The sequence below is a fragment of the Nothobranchius furzeri genome, chromosome 9, assembly GCF_043380555.1.
Source record: "Nothobranchius furzeri strain GRZ-AD chromosome 9, NfurGRZ-RIMD1, whole genome shotgun sequence".
NCBI classification, from domain to species: Eukaryota; Metazoa; Chordata; class Actinopteri; order Cyprinodontiformes; family Nothobranchiidae; genus Nothobranchius; species Nothobranchius furzeri.
The window spans coordinates 70,183,735-70,198,686 of NC_091749.1; the positions used below are offsets into that span (position 1 = coordinate 70,183,735).

General features: G+C 43.7%; 1 protein-coding gene across 3 annotated transcripts in view; it reads right to left on the bottom strand.

The window, feature by feature from the left end:
• Positions 1–14,952, bottom strand: part of LOC107382087 (transcription initiation factor TFIID subunit 4) — a 154,077-nt gene that overhangs the window by 56,847 nt on the left and 82,278 nt on the right. For all 3 annotated transcript variants that reach the window (XM_054732611.2, XM_054732610.2, XM_054732609.2), the window contains one exon: positions 13,870–13,926. In XM_054732611.2, coding sequence (XP_054588586.1) covers positions 13,870–13,926 — 57 coding nt within the window. The remainder of the gene's footprint in view (positions 1–13,869; positions 13,927–14,952) is intronic.

A 14,952-nucleotide genomic window follows, 5' to 3' on the forward strand; every position in this document is an offset into this window, starting at 1 on the left:
GCTCTCACTTTGTCTCATTCCATGCTCCGTGGAACGGTCCTCTCTCCCCGTCTCACACTTTTTTTTTAAGATTTAGATTCGCTGCTCGTCACCTTCTATTGATCACGGCTAATTTGCATCCAGGAGAAGATGAGAGCTCAGATATTCACACTCGGAGTGAGGACGATCTCAATGATTTATTCATTTCTAAATCAAAAAAAGGAAAAGGAAGGTAGATGAGAAGGGGGATCTTCACAGGCAGCAGGCGACTGGCAGGCTCTGGGGCTGGGCTCTTCTTCCCTACGCCGCCCGCAGGCACTCGGTGTGCAAGTCCTCCTAATTAACAAGGTGAATCATGCTGCCGCTCTCTAATTAGCCAACATGACAATCTAATGGAAACATGCAGGCCAAGCTGGCACACTTAGCATCACCTCATACACTCCCCCGCTACCGACCTTCCCGCATGATTTTTACCTGAATGACACCTTAGAATTCAAAGGAGAAGTGAGGAAGGGCGGCAGATTGGGGGTTTCAGTGGGCGGTCAGAAGGGAGACGCTAGCCAACACGAGTTACAGGATGTCTTCTCCTTTTCTACATGTGGCGTTTGTTGCCGAACTGAGACGTCCTACCGCCTGCCTCCCTCCTACTCACATCCCAGGCGCAGGAGGCTGGCACCTCGCCACTAGCGTAGCTCAGCATGCCCAATTCCCATGTCGCTCGAGTCCCAAGGAGTGCTCCAGCGCACAAAGAGAAAAGTGAACCTACAGGCTCGTACAGCAAGTAGACGAGTCGCTATCTCCCTCTGAGGCAAAAAAGAAAAGAGAAATCTCCTTTTTGTTGTTTTCCTTCTCATTACAGCACTTTGTAATATTCGAAAACACACAGGAACACCAAAGGTACTTTTAAAGCCTAGTTCTATATTTTTTTTCTTGTATTATGTCTTCAGGTTAAAAAAATAAACTGAAGTTGGGACTTCAGACAACAAAGCAACAAATAGAAATAGAGTTAGTGGGCACTGCTCTGGAGGACCTAAAACAACCTTTATGTGATAATTAAGATACAAATGTCACCCTACTTTTATACGTCTCCGAAATCAAAGCTGCATCAGGTTCAAAAGATGCAACATGGAAGGATTAAGATCGTTTACAACCTAAAAGGGACAAACGTGACTGTTTGGCTTCGGCGGCGCATCTGTGTTTTTGGTCGACTGTGCGAGTCGCTGCAAGTCCAGTGAAATGATTGCATTGTGTATCTGTAAAGCCAGAAGACAAGAACATAAGTATGAGTTGGGACACACGGAACAGCAGGAATTCTCTTTGAACGTCGGCTCAGAGAGGGAGGGAATGAGGAGGAGGGGAGCAGGCTTCCGCCCTCGGGCCTACCTGACGGGGGGGAGGAGAGCGCCTCTTTGAGCAGAGCGCAGGAGGACATAGGGCCAGAGGACGAGAGCCTACCAACTCCTGGAGCTAATGAAAAGTAAGGGGCTGTTGCGTTGTCCTCTGACCCTCGGGGAGCCTCTCCTCCGTGGAGGCAGGCTGTAGCTGATGGGGCTTACAGTGTGGGTGGATCTCTGTGACCCGATCACTTGTGGAGGACGCTAAGCTAATAAAGACACGATAAAGCCGGGCTGAGCGCTGGTCGAACCGGTGCTATAGATTTTATTAACATTGAAACTGTGTGGGCAAAAACCAACAGAATCATTCAAATAAGGCAGCTTATGTCACGTAAACGTGAATATATTTATAGATTCTATCATATATGTTAGTGCAGCGAGGACGGGGGGGGCGTATAACTGCAGGCTCTTAATTGAAGCCACGCAAAGGTTCAAAGTTGAGCTGAGGCTGAATTCATTTGCTAGAAGTTCAAGACATTTGGAGCGAAGCTGCTGCATCAAACAGGCCAATGAAAACTCCCTGCTGCCTCGGGAAGAAATTATATTTGGGGAAAGTTATTCTAACAAAAAGAAAAGAAACCTTTGAGACTTCCTTCAGAGAGCTTCTGGAAGCACCCAGAGCTAGAACATGGAAGAAAACCAGGTACTCACTTATTCTCCTTCCCACATCACCACTCCTGATTGTTGTATCGGAGTTTTCTCACCTCGATGCCTGAATAAACTGCCGATGCGTTCTGGAAGCACGGGATTGCATTGAAAGTGGTTAACAGGAATGGTTTCTGAGCAGGGTATCTGCAGGTTTAATGGAGCCAAATTTAAGACTATTTAAGACATTTTTTAAGGCCACTTTGACCAAATTTAAGCAATTTTTTTAAATTAAATTTAAGCTATAATTTCCAGCTGTTGCCTGGAACCGGTGTCAACCACGTCGCAAACGTGGGATTAGCCATCCAGTTACCATTAAACTTGCACTTCCCCATCGCGCAAGCTCCCACTAGCTTAACCAGCTAATGTGCTCATTTAAAAATAGCCCCCTTTCACAAGCAACTGAATGTGTACGGTTCCGCTTACGCCAACATCACACACAAAAAACGCTGAACTACAAAGTCACGAAAGTTTTATTTAAATTAAGGATTCTTGTTTATTGGGTCTTTGGTAATTTAAGACCTTTGGAAACTGTATTTAAGGATTATTTGTAATTTTTAAGGATTTTTAGGGCCTTACATTTGGAAAAGCAAATTTAAGACTTTTTAAGGACCCGCGGATACCCTGCCTGAGGTACAGAGGGAAGACTCCACGCCGGACTGAATGCTACTACTGTCAAGATACAACCCGAGGTGTGACCAAGTCACTGCTTTGCAAGTCACAAGTCTTTCCAGTCAAGTTTCAAGTCAAGTCCAAGTCAAAGACAACCCAAGTCGAGTCCAAAGTCAATGATGTGGAAGTCCAAGTCAAGTCCACGTCCATAACTTTGAATTTTCAAGTCATAATCAAGTCATCTGTCCAACTTAAATTTAATGACAATGACAATAAATAAGATCCAGAAATAAATCTTCTTAAAGCTTAATTTATTTGCTCAAACAAGCAGAAACTGAAACTGATAATAAACAACGTTCTGCTGCGTTCAGCAGTACAAGATCACACCCAGGTCCAAGAATGGTTCATGATTTTTGTCCAAGTCGTGTCACTTTTGTGCTAAATATCAAATATGCTCAAGTCATCATCAAATCAACAGATGCAAGTCGATTCAAAACGCAAGTCATTGGCGTTCAAGTCCGAGTCAAGTCGTAAGTCTTTATAGATTTTATCAAGTCAAGTCAGAAGTCATTAAAATAATGACTCGAGTCCAAGTCATGTGACTCAAGTCCACACCTCTGGATACAACTATGTAAAATCTAACATTGGTGGCAAATTCATGAGCGTGTTTCCTGAAAGTCTCCAAAAGGCTCTTGCTCTTCTGCTACTTATAAGATGTTCAAAACATCTGCAGGACAAATCTAATCAGGAAGCCTGTTGGAATCTTAACCCGTTCAGTTTCTGAGTGAAAAGAGCAAAGATGAGAGGCTTTTTGGGAGGAGCTAGTGAACAAAAAGAGGACGAACTGAGACATGATGAACTCTCATCTTCGTCACGGCACCCATGTGACCCGGTGGGATATAAAAGTGTCCTTTTTCAAACTTGCATGGATTAAAATCTAAACTCAGCTGAAGCTGAATGCTGAGGGCTTGAGACGATTTCCAGAAATCAAATAAAACTGATTAATAACTTCCAGCACAACCTCTTCATTGTGATTCATTTAAAAGATTAAAATAATAAAAATGTTTTGTGCCGTTTGATCAGAGGTCTTTGGAGCAAAAAACTCTTTGGGTCAGACGCTGAAAGCTTTCTGGAATAAAGAGCTTGTTTTAATTATGTGTTGCTGTTTTATTGTTATAGAATCCTACACTTAAATTAAACTGATTATTATATTTTTGTTTTATTAACATTAGGCAGTAAATAGATCTGTGTAAAAAACCTTCACAATCACAGTTTCATATTTCAGGCATTAAGGGGTTAAAGCTACAACAGCGAAGCAGCAGACTTTACAGGCGAGAGTCAAACACTCGTTTAAATACCTTCATTGTACTTGTTGTTTGTCGTTTGCAAGGAAAAATGAAGCTAAATGAATCAAGTACTGGATTGAGATTCTGGATCTGCAGGTGCTTCCTCTCAAACGACTCACTTGAGACAACAATAGGATGTCTGATTCCAGGTGAGGATCTGGGAATTTTCCCAGCTCAGTGAGATCCTGGATCACCGATCCAACGGCTGAGCGAAACCCGCGGACAGCAGAGGAATCAGTTTTACTCTCCAGCAGGAATTTGTATTTTCTGGGTATTATTGAACATGCTGATCGAACCGTGCCCCGAAAAGCGCCAGCACCCACCACCAGACCGATTCTAACGCGAGCTTTTGGCCAGATTTGGGCCGACCTTGGTAGCCAATTTGTCTCCCGCGTCTTCCATCGTCCCTCTTCTACTGTCCACCCTCCACTCCTCCTCTTCAGATCAGTCTCTTCCTGTGTCCAGTTGCGCCTGCAGACGCGGCTCTGATGATGAATCTGTGGCTGCAGTGTGTCTGTGTGTCTGACATTGTGATGTATCTCCACTGGCCTTAACTCCCACTCTATCTCTCAACTGTCCCCCAACCCCACCGCCTCCTTTTTCTCTCCATCTTCCTGTGTCCACACACACACACACACACACACACACACACACACACACACACACACACACACACACACACACACACCCCTACATCCCTTGGTGATGAAATAGAGCACAGGGAAAGAGGGAGAGAGAGAGAGAGCTGCCAACAATGACAACAAACAGGAACTGAACTCCACGATTTGCCCATTGATTTTCACTGGGGGCATTTCTGAAATAGCCCATCTGACCTTTTGGCCAAACGGTGGTGAATGGTGGAAACAGAGCGCTCTGCCTTTCTCTCACGCAAAAACCTCTGCAGCAAATGTGAGACCAGCCAGCACTCTAGCATACAAACCCACGTGAACGCATGTATACATACGGTGTAACATCAAACCCCCACATCGCTGCAGGAGACACCCGAAACCTAAAATGCTGTTGAATGGTAGTTATGATATTGATCTGGAGTTTGGTTCTGAGTTTAGCTCTGAGGGGTGGCAACTAAATCTTTAGCCTGTCAGAGGGAGGAATTTGCATCCTGATGAAGGCTTTGGATCGTAGTTTAAACATAAGTTCAGAAGACAAAGGGAACTCTCGTATGATGTCATGTTATGTGGATTTCCATGCTAGAATATCCAAATGCCAATAAAAAAATAAATAATCTGAACATCACAAAATATAACTGACTCAGAAATCTGGACTTCCATCACCAACCCTAATCTAAAAATCCAACATGGCTGCTTATTTTGACTCCTTTCCGTTTATCTGTCATTAAATAATCCAACCTTCTAGTGAATACGTAAAACAAAGAGACTAATATTAGCCTGGTTACAGAGCAGAACTATTAGTGAGTTCTCAATTGGATTTCAAACTTCTAAGGTAAACAAAATGGGCCTTTAATGATCGACTAACTTGATCAGAAACCTGCGGCTCCTTGTCGATTTTGTTTCTTTTCCTATTCTCTGCCCTCTTTAAACATCCTCACACTGAAGAACATCTCTAAAGATTAGCATTACAATCCAAGTGGTCTTCAGTTTTAGTAAGTAAGTACATTTTATTTATATTCAATTCAGGTTTTTTTCTATAGCGCCAAATCACGACAGGAGTCGTCTCGAGGCACTTCACATAGTAAACATTGCAATACAGGTCAGTTCATTGTAGCACGTATCACAGACGTAGCATCGCAAAGTGCTCCTCATAGATCAAAACAAAATAAAACTAAGTCATAAAATCATATGATCTCAAAATTCTCACTTTTAATTTGGTGTGTTTATCAATCTAGTAGTAATATTTATGTGAGATAGAATTTATTTTCATCATTTTGCTGCATCTGTAACTTTCTCAGCTGTTAACGACCAAACTGTTGGACATAAAGCAAATAGTTTATTTATTAGAGGCGTGTCCAAAGTACGGCCCAGGGGCCATTTGTGGTCCTAGAAGGGTTTTTGTGCCGCCTCTAGCAGGTTGTTGATGTAGCTAGACAAACTTTATGATTAGATCGTTACTAATTAGTAGGGCTGAACGATCTATCATTTCTGGACCGAAATTGCGATTTCAAACAGCACGATCACGTGACCATCAAAGCTGAGGTTTTAGCGGTTTTGACTGATCCAGGATCAGTTGTGTAACTTTTTAACATCCGGGGTTTTCCGTCTGTGTTATGGCGGCGGCAAAAGCCAGCGCGGGGGAGGGGGGTGTACCGTCCAGAGCCGAGCCCAACTCCACAGCTGCCAGAGCTGCATGTTCAGGTTATTTTCCCGGTTTTATGTTCCCACACACAGCGCTGCTAGAGCCGATAGTAATGCACCGAGAGGGAGAACGTAGTATAGTAAGGGAGAGAGAGACTCCTCCCATATCAGCAGGTTCAGGCTGACTTCTAATGGGCTCGACACACGGGAGGCGACATCGCCTCTCCTCCATTCATTTTTAATGAGACATGCACGACAAAGCGATAATCGCGGGTCTCCCTTTTACCAAGCGAAACGCGAAAAATGTGAGTTTGAAATTTTGCGCTCGTGCACGTGTCGTGCACAGGCGACCCAACGACGCGATCCCAGAAAGTTGAAATATTTTCTACTTTTCATCGCTGTCGCTCGGACGAGGACCAATCAACGGAGGTTTCATTCACTGACCAATGAGCGGACAGGATGCTCCGTACACCTCCGAGCAAACATGGAGAAGTTGATTATTATTATGTTTTATGTAGTAAAATCAGAAGTAAGATTTCACATAACTCTAGCAGCATCTTGTGAAACATCATATCTACCGCTTTATTAACTCTGAACCGCTTAAATAACCTTAATTCCCTCCAACCTGACACAGCCAAACAAAACAATGGAAGTTTTGATTTCGCCATGGAACAGAACGCGTAGACGGCTTTGCCGCTGGCCGCGGATCGCCTCCCGTGTGACAGGTAATAAAAGCGACAGCGACAAATTTCGCTGATCGCGGTCGTTTGTCGCCTCCGGTGTGTCGAGCCCATAAAGCGTGGTTTATGCTTCATCAGCGCGAGTGCGGAGTCGCACACTTTAGTTGACTTGAAAGCTCAGCTTCTCTTTTAAAAACGGTTTGAATGTTTCTGACGGCACACGTTAGTTCAGACAAGCTACGGTGTCAGAATGCTCGCGTCTCTCACGGAGCTGACGTTAGAGAGGAAAAACTATCAGACGGCTTCGAAAAACGAGCAGCCAGCCTGCCGCGGTAATGCAGGGAAAACTGTGCATTTGTTATTTAATACATTTAAAAGCTATTTCTACCTACAGATTTCCTCCGTGCATTTTTGGAGTAGAACATGTTTTTATAAAGCTTCTCTCTGGCTTGGCAGGCTAATGTTAGCCTGGCCTGCCAGACTCGTCCTCTGTTTAATTCTGCACAGAGAATGAATGAATGAATTTCTCTGTGCAGAATTAAACAGAGGACGAGTCTGGCAGGCCAGGCTAGGCTAACGTTGAAGCTTTGTTTGCAGAAAATCGTGAATTGAACCAAAATCGTTATTTCTGCTAGAAAAATTGCAATCTTTTCCTAAAATCGTTCAGTCCTACTAATTTGCTTATTTTGACCAACTCAAATTAAAAAAAATTACGGTGAAATAACATTTACCATTTTAAAATAATAAACATTTTTGTGGCCCTTGAGGATTTTTATCTTAAAAAGTCTGGACAACGTTTCAGTAGTTGTTATCAAACTACGACTAAATCAAGCATGCTATTGCTAGCGTATTTGTCGTGTGACATTTTTCAGAGAAGACTCTGATAGCATGAATTCAGGTGATGCTACGCAACTACTTCAACTTCACTTTTTCTTCTCCTTAGTTTGCTGTTGTTGTCTCCTGCCGAAGCAGAGTCATGCTACGTAGAGCGGTATCGGTTCTGAGGTCACAGTATTGGTATCTGGGCATTGCTATACAAATTTAACTCCATCTCATTGTACAGATTAATGAATGAACCCCAGCGTATTTGGATTATAGCAGCAGAGATGCTGAAACACAGAGAAAGTGCTGTGAGCGTCACCATGACTGAAGACAACATGGTGAGTGAGGTAAATATGTCATCCCCACAAAACTTCGATCTAAAGTTAGAATTTTATGTTTTTTTATGTATCTGCTGCCCTGACTAACTCATTCACTGCCGGTCGTTTCCTGATCGGTAAAGCCATTCTCTGCCAGCGTCTCTCGCCGTTTTTTCTGTTTTTTAAGAGTGAAAGAACGTTGCACGCTAGGATGATGTCGACGCCAAAACAGAGCGGAGACTCACCTCTTACATCAGGAAGAATCCGCGTGTTTCGAGCGTTATCCGTTCTTTCATAATCCGTTGTTGAATTGTGATCGGCAGAAGCTTTTCCGGTTCGCGCCTCACTTTTTTTACAGCAGCGGCCCAAAACGATCTCCTAACACATGGATGTTCTGCTTCCTGATCACGTGACGTGCGACATATGTGGATGAAGATCGGCTTCAGAGCTGAGATGTTTGTTCTCACGGTGTGGGGGCTCGTCCGACGCCCACACAGTAAAAAATGCAAATGACGGCTTTAGTCGTCATTGGCAGTGAATGAGATAAAGGCATTTGTTGTTTTGGATCTGTAGCAGTTGTCCTGTTTCTGATGCTGCTTTTAAAACTAAAGCGATGACGGTAATAAAACACGAGTGAGCCTGATTTGTGATTCCAGCTGGTATAACTGACTGAAAGGTCAAAACTTGGTCGCTCATACCTTCTCTTCAGACGGGTCTTTTTAATAATAATAAACTCTTTTTTACACCTGCTAATGTCTTAGTGTGTAGCCCACCGTGACACCATCTCTCTAACGGACGGCTGTCTGGTGGAGACAGTGGCCGCTTTGTGCTGAGCGAGGCTCAAACGGGGGTTAGCTCCTGTGCCCGTCACCTCCTGCCTGGAAGAGTAGCTCGGGCTCATTATCCTGATGAAATTTGCGCAGATGTGTGAGCTGCCGACAGACTCTGCAGTGACACAAACAGCCAGCTCTGTCCCCTTGAGCCAGTCAGGTGATGAAAACCAGAGAGGCACAGGACGAGGCGAGGGGGGGGGGCGCTGAGAAACGACGGCCATTAAGCAAAACAGAAGGAGTTGAGAGGGGGTTGCATGAAAAAGTAAGCAAACCTTCTTAAAATTCCCAAATGAAAATGAAAACATGCACAAATGCAGACAGCATCTACTGATGAAGCGCTAATCTGGCTGCATCCAGATGATGAGCGGACTGCCACTTAACAGGGAGGAGATCCACTTTGATCACAACCCCCCCAGGGGGGAACCTATCACGGTGCCTATTACGCTGCTTCATTTGCATATGTCTGGTGCTTATGGGGAGGCTGAGGCCAGTGTGAATGTTCTCCTCTGCAGCAGGGTTCAGTGTTGTTGGACAGAGACAGTCAGAACAGATGGGAAAAGAAACGACAAAAACGCGCGCCGGGCCACTCGAGATGCAGCATTCAAGCTAAAATTAGAAAGTGTAGCTTCACAAATAGGAAAGCAAGTTGTTTTTGCATCTTAAACTATCATTTATGTTGAGTAATGGTTACGTTTGAATAGCAACATACAAAATCTCAAGATTGTAATTAATCACTTCATGTTTTGGGAATATTGATCAACTTTTACTTAATCAAATCTGTAAAACTGAGTTGCAGATTTTTTGTGTTTGTTAATGTTGCCAAGTATAAAGGTCTCATTCACAATCAGGCGTGGTCTCCAGTATAAATGAGTGGTTTTCTGTGGGGGAAGAAAGCTCTGGCGCTCCTGTTTCCGGAACTGCGCTGCTCTGGGCGGCTGCATGTTGGAGTAGCTCTGCTGACGATATGTAAGTTTTGCCTTTTTTTGGACATTTTTTCTTCTAGTTTCTCAAAAAAACTATATTTTTGGACATTTTACTTTTCTGTTTCTGGTGCTGTGAAGCTTGGGAGGATTTTTACTGCTATTTTTGAACTTTTTTCACTTTTTGAGCATTTGTTATGATGCGTAACCATGGCAACGAGCTGGTTTACAATCGGGAGCAGCTGATTAACAATGGAAAGGCTGAAATAATACCTCAACTGAAGCCACAAATCCCAAATGAGCTAAAACGCAAGAAGCGTGGGTGCAGAGCGGGAGCAAAACGGAGACAGAGAAAGAGGAAATTCAAACCATCTCTTCCATCGATCATAATGGGCAATGTGAGATCACTGGCCAACAAGATGGAGGAACTCCAAGCCCTTTCAAGGACTCAGCCAGAGTTTCGGCAGTTTTGGAACCGCTGCAGGAGATAATGCAAAGAAGGATTCTCCAGAGAATCAAGAAAATGATGGACAACCCTGAGCATTCTCTTCACAAGACTGTCCGACAACGGAAGAGTGTCTTCAGTCAGAGGCTTCTTCAGTTTGGCTGCAACACTGACCGCTACTGGAGATCCTTCCTGCCAACAGCCATTGTAATATACAACAACTCTTTGATGACTTATTATTATTATTATTCTGAGCTACTACAGCAATCAATTTCCCTCTGGGATTAATAAAGTATTTTTGAATTTGAATTTTAGGGTTAGAAGTTAGTGAGAGTAGTGGAGGATGGAAAACGACAGAACAAGTCTTACTCATTAATATTCATGATATGCAAACATCTAGCCTCTGATTGGCTAACAGCAACACAACTCTTCCACTACCTTTGTTCTCTCTTCTTCCTTGGGTTAAAAAATGCAACATTCATCTTTTATCTCCACAATAGCACAAGCCTGAATGTGTTCTGCCATGTTGTGGAGTTGCTAATGCTAACAGTTAGCTTCTACTAGCCAGGACGCGCTTTTCTCTTTCTTTGCTAAATAGTAAATGGCCTATATTTGATATAGCGCCTTTTAGAGTCCTGGAACCCCCCCAAGGGGCTTTACAACACAATCCGTCATTCACCCATTCACACACACATTCACACACTGAGTGTGGTCACAAGTAGGGCTGCTCAATTAATCGAATTTTAATCCCAATAACGATCTGAGTTTTGAACGATTATAAAAACAAAACAAGCCGATTATTTGCTCCTCCCACTTGCGCTGCCCCGAGTTGCAAATGAAGCGCTCCTCCCACAGTGTTGCCAACTTAGCGACTTTGACGCTATTTCTAGCAGCTTTTCAGATCCCCTTCTTGACGTTTTAAATCTTAAAAGTACCTAGCGAACGCCTCAGAAACATCTCGTTGACATTTCCTGCAGGTTAGCTAAACACTCCGCGTGCGCTCCGGACCGTTCTTCAGGACATTAGGAAAGGGAATGATGTAGTGATGTGTCGGTCGCTAAAGAAACAGCTCAGAGCCGGCTCCATGTTGGACTAACCAGAGTGAGTGACACACACACCGTACCTGCGGACTCCTGAGCCACTAAAAACAGCTAAATGTGCACGTGCGGCGCGCTAAACACACGTGCAGCTTGCCCGATTGCTGTGAGACCGGGTTGGGGGGTGCAGCTGTGGTTGGGACAATTATTACATTAACTGATGGACCTGTAAATAAATAGTTTATAAATAAGGTAGAAATAAGTTCCTCACGGTGCTAAATAATAACTAATCTCTCTGAGGACACGGTGCTAGTGCACTCTCCTACAGCATCTTGACATGACTCAATAAATGTTATGCAACATTTTGTGAACATCAATTTATTTGCATGTATTTGTTATAAATGCCACTGTATAATTCTTGCTGTCAGTATTTGCAAGATATTGGTATTTGGGTCTGTACTGGTTAGACTTAAATGAGTTAAACCAAGGTCTATAGGCCTTGGGTCATAGACTATGAGCTATAAGTATATTGGTCTTTTTATCCTGGGAATCAGGAGTTCTTTTAGCGATCATCTTGTTTCTTGTTTATTTTTGTCCTGATTGTGCCCTGAGCAATTTTATGACTGAATGAAAACAAATAAAATCAACATAAATTGAAAAATCGTCTTAAACGATCGAGATCTCAATTTCAGTCACAATAATCGTGATTATTGTTTTTGCCATAATCGAGCAGCCCTGCTCACAAGCCAAGGTGGGCAGCCATTTTTCCTCTCCTCTTCTCCGTAGGTGTTTCTCAATGTACGACATCGCCTTGCCAGGCCAGACGCCTTGCTTACGAGGACACGGTCCTTCCTTGCTCTGAGATAACGGTGAAATGGATCAGACTTGCATCACGTGACCGCGGCTTCTGCGGCAGTCGCGTAACGTCACGTGACACGGGAGTTACATTACATATAAGTTACAACTTATATTTTAAACTTGAAATTTGTCCCCGAAGTAGCTGCCGGCTTCTGATCCGCCACCCTTTTGAAAAAGAGAAATTTTTGACCAAGGCTAGGCTACAAGACACCTCCCATGTATCCTTGCTCAGCTAGCCTAATGGCTAACAAACAGAGAACAGACACCTCGGTGGAACATGAACATTGGAACACGCCTTTGCGGTTCCTGACGGCGTATCTCCTAGGCAACCGGGGCAGGGCCAAGACATCAAGGCAAGGTTCCTTGGCATTGAGAAACACCCCGTGGCTGGTTTGATGACTTGGTGCAATGAGCAGTTGGATTTCTCCTCGTCTTTTCAGACAAAACCTAAAATAACTTTTGTCGCCTTTTTGCCTTGAAAATAAACACTTTCTTGGCATCAAAATGTGTCTTTAAAATTCGTGGACATCTCTTGTGAATTTGTGAAATCCATGGCAGATGTCACACTGGATCAGAAAATCACTGACCCACAGACTCCCATTCATGAAGGTCGACTGATCTGGACAAGGTTGCCCATTATGTCAGAAAAGGTCCCTGAGAGGTAACGCCGGGCACCTTTTCTAAGCACCTTATTCAACACAGGTGTAAAATGTGCAACTGCTTGGGCATAAATTTGTTTTATAGTAAGAAAAGTGCATTAGTGCTCCAGAAACGTCGCCTGGATGAATAAAAATTCAAAAAGTAAGCAACTCAGAGTAACCACATGTGCTCTGTAAGTTCTGCAACAACAGGTGAGGGCTGCTTGTTTTATCCCCCACCTACTCAGATTCCTCTACAGAAGCTCCACACAAGCTCTTGATCCTTGTTAGCGAGCGAAAGCGCTAAGTGAAGATGCTCTGGTGTAAACGCACACACACACACACACACACACACACACACACACACACACACACCAAATGCAAACTTCAGCTGTGAGGAAAGAAATTTGTTTGCGTAAACAGCATTAACCATTCGCTAGGTCTACTTTCAGAGCTCCGCTGGGAATGCATTCAATATCAAACCTGCAGATGAAATAAAGAAGATTTAACAGCGTCCTGCCGAGTAAATAAATAAATAAATAAACAAGCGCTATATCAGTTTAAACACTTGCCACTTTACAGCACTTGTGTGACTTTTGTGCCTCGGCTCACTGGGAAAAGTAATAAATCTTTTTGGGTTTTTTTTTTTACTTCTGAAACAAAAAGTTGAGCAGAAACTGGTTCACCTGCACCCCGGATATGTTTGACTAAACTTTATTCTTATTTGCACTCATTAAATGTAAAAATATAAATAAATAAACAATTAAGATAAAACAACAGAGATGCAAAAACAAGAGTTGGAATCGAGCTTACAATCATTAATGTCATTGGTGACATTTTTGTAAACACAAACGTCGTTGATGAGGAAGATGAAGAGGCTGAGTTGATGGAGAGAAGGGGGAAGTGGAGGACATCTTCAGTGTGGAGAGAATCGTTTTCCGCGTCAATCGCCGAGAATAATTCCTCAAACTTTTTTAAGTCCGACTTTAAATGGCATCACATACGTAGCGAAGCATGAAACATTTATGCGCGGGAGTCGGGGAAAATGGGTAATGATCTCTGCAGCAGCTTACCTCCTTAGCTTTCTGTTTCAGCCGAGCTTGCTCTGGGTCCTCTTGCCTGGAGCGACTCTGTGGAGTAAAGTGGGGAGGGGGGGGGGGGGGGGGGGGGGCAGACACACAGGTTAACAGCTGGTTTAAGATGACCCCCCAATCCCCTCCGTTTTGTTACTCATCTGTTGCTGCTGCAGCAAAAATAGCACAAAAAAGGGGAACAGGGTACAGAGGTGTCAAGGACATCATATCTGAATGCTGGGAAGTGCAACGCAGCGCCCCTCTGGGGGGGCAGTGGCCTTTAAACCTGCTCCAAATCCAGCCCTAAATAAGCTGCTGGAGGGTGATTCTAATCAAAAGAGGTTATTAAAAAGCCTGCACGAGCCAACACTCACACACACACACACACACACACACACACACACACACACACACACACACACACACACACACACACACGGGACAGAGGATGCTGGTGACTGTCGGTGGCTGTCTGTGTGTCCCTGGCGTAACAACACAGCACTTCTATTTTAATCAGCGGCGATGATCTGGGTGAGTGTACCCGTCCCTGGAAATCCTTCACGGCAGAGCCAAACACACACGCACAGATGACCACTGCAGCCAGAAGGGGGAGGCCACAGAGCAACGGGCTGAGGTGCATCACATCACTTGGAGATAATCATCTCAAATATTCAAATGCATTTAAGGATCCTTAATGCATTAACATAATTATCTAAAAATATTGTTCCAGTTGCACATCTCCCAACACCTTTCCTGTGTCGGCCATCTTGAACTGGATTGACAGCAAACCTCAGTCAGTGGCCTACATCCAAGCATGAGTTTCTTGGAGTTACATTCAAATCTGTTTATTAGTAGTTGAATAATTTTGCTGAATAACAATCAAACAAGTTTGTCCCATGATGAGTAGCTCTTGGATGGTGTGATGGTTTTCAGCAAGTAAAACACTACATTTTAGCTCTAAATCTGTAAAATTTGCTGTTGATTAGTTATGGCAGCCATCTTGAAATGGGTTGAATCCAAAAGCCACTCCAACCCTTTCCTCCGATTCGGCAGAACGGGTGGAGCGATGCTCCTCCTTAGCTT